General features: G+C 52.8%; 1 protein-coding gene across 1 annotated transcript in view; it reads left to right on the top strand.

The window, feature by feature from the left end:
• The first annotated feature begins 824 nt into the window (after positions 1–824).
• SDC2 (syndecan 2) overlaps positions 825–6,000 on the top strand; it is a 62,407-nt gene continuing 57,231 nt past the window's right edge. Inside the window, exon 1 of the mRNA XM_075141409.1 lies at positions 825–1,269. Within this exon, the coding sequence (XP_074997510.1) occupies positions 1,210–1,269 (60 nt within the window). The 5' untranslated portion in view covers positions 825–1,209. The remainder of the gene's footprint in view (positions 1,270–6,000) is intronic.

Below are 6,000 nucleotides of genomic sequence, written 5' to 3'. Positions count from 1 at the left end.
CAAAAGAGACCATCACGGTCCTTGTGACCATTTGACTTGGGCTATAAAATGCTGCCTGCAGCCTTCTGAATTAAATCACAACTGGTAATTTGCAAGCGAGACTGATATATTTTGCTTTCCCGGTTATTGCTCCTTTCCCATGTCCAATGACTGATGTAATATATGGACACGTTCAGCGGCGGAAACATGCTGGCATAGGCGAGTGTACCGGGCTGAGGCTCCTCAGCTCTGCAATACCACCATTTTCCCTAGTTGAGAAATACCATGGACTAGTCATAGCAAGACTTCTTGTTTTGGCTTCTGGAGCACACATTCTTGGGGCTGTCAATTCTTGCAATATTTATTTTGAAGATGTAGCTCCTGGATCCATTTAACTAGGTGCAAATCGCAGCCCTCTCTTGCTTGCCACCTAAAAGTTTCTAGTCTTCTTGTTGAGGGAGGAAAGTCCGAAAATTTGAACCGTGGGGCAGAAAGCCAAGTGGGGATCCAAAACGGGCTGGCATTTTGGGATATCCCCTTTCCCCGTGATTTTTAACTCCCCCCAGTCCTCTTTTTTCCGACACTTGATGCTGCCACCACCCAGGCTAACTCGGGAGGGTGGCGCGGAGCAGCAATGCGAAATCCGGAGGCAGAGCGCTAAAAACACGCGGCAGCGGCCAGATTTCCCTTGAACAGAGGGAGCCTTTCCACGTCCCCGCTTTTATACCGGGCCAGCCCTCGCTCGGTCGGCCCGCGGCGCTGTTCATGTTTTCCACTGGGGGGGAGGACGAGAGAGGGGAGACCGGGGCGGAGGAGGAGCAGGAGGAGGAGGAGAAGGAGGAGGGGAGGGGGGAAAGTTGCTTGAATTTGCGAGGGGCGAGAGCCGGCGGCGGCGGCGCGCCGCCTCCTTCCACTGGCTGGGGGAGCTGCCAATCTGTGTTGTAATCCTGCAGGAATTTCTGCGGGGTTTAACTGGGAGCCGCGCCGCCGCCGCCGCGCACTCGGGGCGGAGGGAGGACGGCGGAGCCGGCAGCGCGCAGCCTGCAGCCCGGGCGCCCCAGCGCCGCGCAGCACCGGGCCCGCCGGGCAGCGGCGGAGCGGAGCGCGGAGAGGAGCGGAAGGAGCGCGGCGGACCGGAGGGCGCCCGCGGCCCTGCCCCGCGCCCCCCCGGGCGCCGCCGCTCCCCGGTTTCTCCTTTGTGCCCGGCCCCAGGCGGCCGCCGCGGGAATAATGCGGGGCGTGTGGCTAGCGCTCACCTTCAGCTTCGTGGCCTGCGCCTCCGGGCAGCCGGTGAGTGCCGGAGCGGGCGGAGGGGAGGGGGGGCGGCAGCCCCGCGGGGCGCGGCGGGACGGGACGGGACGGGGGCGGCCGCCTCGACTCCGTCTGTCGAGCGCGGGGCGCGCAGCCCCGGCCCTACCCCGCAGGGGCAGCGGGCTGGTTCGCGGGGGCATCTGTTGATAGCTGAGCGCTCTGCGAACAGCAGGACCCCCCCCCAAAAAAAAAAAAAAAAGAGACCCCCTAAAACTCATGAAGCCCAGCGGAGCACCCTGCTGCCCTCCAGCGAGCCTCACCCGAAGTTTCCCGCGACGACCCAGCCGCCTGCCGGCCCCGGAGCACCCCCGGTGCCTCTTTCCCTGCCGCCCCGGGTGGGGGGGCTGCCCGGCGGCCGTGGGGCGACCGAGGGGCGGCGGCGGCGCGGGGCTGGGTCTGAGAGCCCTCGGAGCGCTGCGTCCCGCTGGGCTTTGTCCCCGTCCCGGCCGCACCGTGTGCGAGCGGCCGCCCCAGGAAAACGCCGCCTCCGCCCGGCTCCGCGGGCGGTGAGACGGGAGCGTCTCCTTGCAAAGTCGACCCGCCCTGGCCGATTACTAAAAAGAGCAAAAAAAGCTGTAACTACGCTTGGATGCGCGGCTCAGGACCCCCCCAAAACCTTCGGGTGCGCCGCGCTGCTGCGCCTCTCCTTGCGCGGGTGCGCAGCGCTGCGCGCCTCTCGGCCAGCCGCCTGTCCCGGCCGCGGAGTCCGAGCCTGCCGCCGACCCCCCCAGCCCTTCCCGTAGGGGCTTGCTGCGAGATGCTCGGGATAATGCCGCTGTTGACACTTTTTCCGAGGCACAAGTGTATTTGCTAACCGGGGACCCCTGCTTAATGCAATTAACTCGGTTGCCGCGATTTGTACCACTGGAAAAGCCACTCTCTGGTGAAGCGCTCCCACCCTTTCGCAGCACGGAGCTGGTGAAGGCTGGCCAGGGGGTTTTAGTCTTTTCCATCGGTGGGTCTGAGATTGTCTTGAGGGAAGGGGGCATGCAGATGACACAGTTGCAGTGTCTGGGCAAATATTAGGACATAATAAATTGAGGTTTCAGTATGAAATTAAAAAAACGTGACAATTTAATCCAATTAAAATGAGCTGCTCCACTGAACTAAATAATGTCACTAGCTTGGGTTAACTTTTGAAGTTGTCTAGCTATTGTATAAATTAGCCCAGTCACAGCCTTCGTGAAATCTGGCTCATCATTAGGGATTTCTAAGGATACAATTGCAGAACACTTTTCTTAAGGACTAATTAAAAAAGGGTTGTGTAGAACACCGACTCCTGTTTCCGCTAAGTATAACTGCACTGCAGAAACACCCTTGGCTAATGAAGAACCATATACTTTAATTTTATAGAAATGCTGTTATTACGAAGTTCTCTGATGGTGTAGTAACTATTAAACTGCCACAGTAATTAGTAAAGTATTAAGTTTTATGGTTTTTTGCCTTAGGATGAACACGCTGCGGCAGCGTGAGGTGGGTTGTCAGGGCGTACTGGGGCAGCGCAGTTTGGGGGGCAGGGGGGAGAGCCAGGCGGGGGGAGCCTGTCTGGCCCTGGTGCAGCAGCCTCGCCGCTGCCAGAAAAGTTGTGGAGAGATTGGGAAAGTAAAGGGAGGGTGGGTTTTTAACTTTTCTTCCCCCCCTGCCTCCCCCTTTTTTTTTTCTTTCACTGTGTTTGGCAGCAGCTACATGGTCCCTTAAGGTAGGATTTTGTAGACTGGTCTCTGGGAAAAGATAGATGCCAAATCTGTCGTCTCTGCAGAAGGCTGTCCTGGTCACAAAAGGAATTTTATATGGATGCTTAAAAAAACCTGCTAGCTCTCCGGAGTACTGTCAAGTAGTTTTAGCTCTAAATTTCTTCTCCTTTGTTTGATTCTGCTATTTATTATCTAGGCAAAGCTGTAAGGTAAAAATATCATTTCTGATGAAGTAAATTATCCAGGAGTTTTTTGAGCAGGGGAAGAAAAGGCAGGAGGAGATTTTGTTTCCTAAAGCAGTGAGTTCCCTGTGTTCGCTTCATGTAACCCCTTTATTGGGGCAGGCCAAGTAGATGTCAGAGCCGTGTACTGGAAACGAGACCTACGACTGAACCTGGGAGCGGTTTGTCCATGCCGGGTGCATGCTTTGTGTGCCCTGACGCGTGCTGTCGAGCCGCAGATGCGCTCCCGTGTGCTGTGCCAGCTTCCCTGGGGGAGCAGCCATTTGGGGACATGGTTGGGACGCAGAGGGTGAGGGGGAGCCCGACCTGTTCGTGCCAACCTGCGCGTGGTGGCAAGCGTTGCCCACATCAAAGCTGGTGGATCGCAGCCAGGGCTTGCGGGGTGGTTTGCTGCCATCAGCACAGTGTGCGGTGAGACGTCGGATTAGAGTGGGGTCCGGTAACCCCGGTGAGCCTGGAAGGACGTGGGGGATTCACCCAGGCTTGGCTGAATGGCAAAAAAATATGCTTTTTAGCTACCTTGAAGGTTTCTTGGTTTACTTTTAGGAGAGGGAAAGAGAGCGACATGAAACCGCTGGAAAGAAAAGGCAAACTCTGTAAATGAGAGGCCTGATCTGCCTTTTAAAAGGTTGGTTCCGGTCCTGATGATAGCGGGAGTCAGCTCTTGCTGATTTTAATAGCACCAGAGAGCAGCGCCAAGCATCCAGCTGTACTTGTCAGCTCCCATTCGGAAGAGGCTGATAAACCTTTCTGTTTCATCCTGGTTCGCAGCAGCAGGACAAATGGTTTTCCAGAGCTTTTGTGACAGTCTAATCCTTTCTGCAAGCCCAAGCGTGTGTTGGGAAACTTTGCTGGCTAGCAGGTTGTTCTGCGTACCGCAGTGTTACAGTGCTGCTCTCCTAACAGAAGGTTAATCGTGGCTCTCCTCTTCCTCAGTGAGGTTTCTGGAGTCTGGAGACTTTGCTTCACGTCAGCAATGCCAGTGTGGGGTTGGTTTTTAGGCTTTCAGTTAGATAGAGCACTGGGGCATCAACATCAACTGGGTGGTCTTTCTGGTTCTTCTGTAAGCGTCTGAGCACTGATTTGTTGGCATAAATGTAGTTATTGAATGATGATCCAAGGGTAATATTTGGTATATTTTTCAGAAACATTTAGTGTTTTAGAAGCACGATGCTATAATTTTCCTGCATTTGTTTCTAATGCTTACTTTGCTTTTGGAATTTGGAAAATTAAGAGTGTGTTGGAGAGGAGGAGTGTTGTTTTTCTGAAAATGCAGCTAGACTTTGGAGATAGTAATTAGAGGAGAAGAGAGAAGAAGGGCTGAAGAGATAGGTAGCGTTTCAGATTTATATGCCGTGTGTGTCTCTCCTAAGCGTGTTAAATCTTCATTGCCAAGTAAGTTCCAAAGAAAGGTAGGAAATTTTTTAGTCTTGATTTATTTCCACCCTTCCTCAACTCACGTGAGCTTTTTCTTCTCACTGTAGAATTAATAAATATCCGTCCATTGCTTTTTGTGGCTTGGCAGTGCCTGGAATCAGCCAGCAGCCTCTGCCATGGCTGCTTCCCTTGCTCTGGCTGAACATCTGGGTGCTCCTGTCCAACAGCTGCCCGCACTGCCGTGCACTGGAAATTCAGGGGAGCTCGGGGTTTTGCCGCCAGTCTCGGGTATTACGATTTTGGTGCAGCAATGAAGCCACCCCTTATCTGGATGTTCTCAGGAGCCACTTTCTGAGAATAGGTTTCCCTCCCAGGTTAGCTTATCTTTTAAAAATTAAAGAACAGATGATTCTTGACCCGAGATCAAACACTGAAGCAGTTTCTCTTTTTAATATCTTAGCCCTGAGGTCTGCATTGGAACTGACTTAATATTCAGGCCTAAAACAGAGGTGTTTTCTCTGCATTTTTTTCTAGATCCTTATCGAGGAAGTAGATGAGAGCCTCGTCTTCAGGAACAAGTCGGGACAAATATCTCGGGGTTTGAAGTCGGGTACTGGGATTGTGGTTCTTGGGCAGATGATACCTCTGTGGTAGGTGTGAGGCAATTGCTGCAGCTAGTGGGATAAAGATGGTGGACTTTGGAGAATGAGCTGTAAGCCTTGGGTTTGTTTGAAGTTTTGATGGATCTAAGTCTCTGTGGTCTTAATCTTAAGTGCAATCTCAGGATGACCAGATCAAGGCCTAATTTCTTGACTAGCAGAGGTCAAAGCCTAATTTCTTGGCTAGCAGAGATGCGAGTTATGAAAAACCCCACTTCAAACACACAGCTACGATCTAATGCCTCCAGAGAGGGTGGTGGAGAGCTACCTGCCATCCTTGGTGGGGAACATGGTGTTTTGGCAGGGAATCCTGAGCCTGGAGAAGAGCTTGTTCCTCCCTGCAGCAGCTGACCTCCCCACAGAGCAGCCGGTCGTTTGCAGAGCTCTCCGTTTGCTCTGCTCTTCATGGCCAATTGTCTTTATAAAATGTCAAGCAGAGGCATATGGATGGCATTTATTAATTACATTATCTCACCAAATTGACTTTTGCCATTGATCAGTTTAAACATTTTCCTTATGGCAAAGAATTGCAGGCTTTAGTAAGGCTCAGCGGCTGAACAAAGGGCTCTTGTCTAGCGAAGGAAAAGTACTCTTTTGTCTTCTGAATAGATTTGATTATGATTTTTAACAGAAATGTTGTGTTTGAGACTGGCAAGCTTATTCGAGGCCCCGTGTAAGACCCTACTTGAATGCAAGTCATGAAGATGACCTCTGTGCTGCCGCATTTGAGAGAGGATG

This window comes from Calonectris borealis, chromosome 2, assembly GCF_964195595.1.
Source record: "Calonectris borealis chromosome 2, bCalBor7.hap1.2, whole genome shotgun sequence".
NCBI classification, from domain to species: domain Eukaryota; kingdom Metazoa; phylum Chordata; class Aves; order Procellariiformes; family Procellariidae; genus Calonectris; species Calonectris borealis.
The sequence above is the reverse complement of the archived record's forward strand: the minus strand, read 5'-3'. Positions and strand labels throughout refer to the sequence as shown.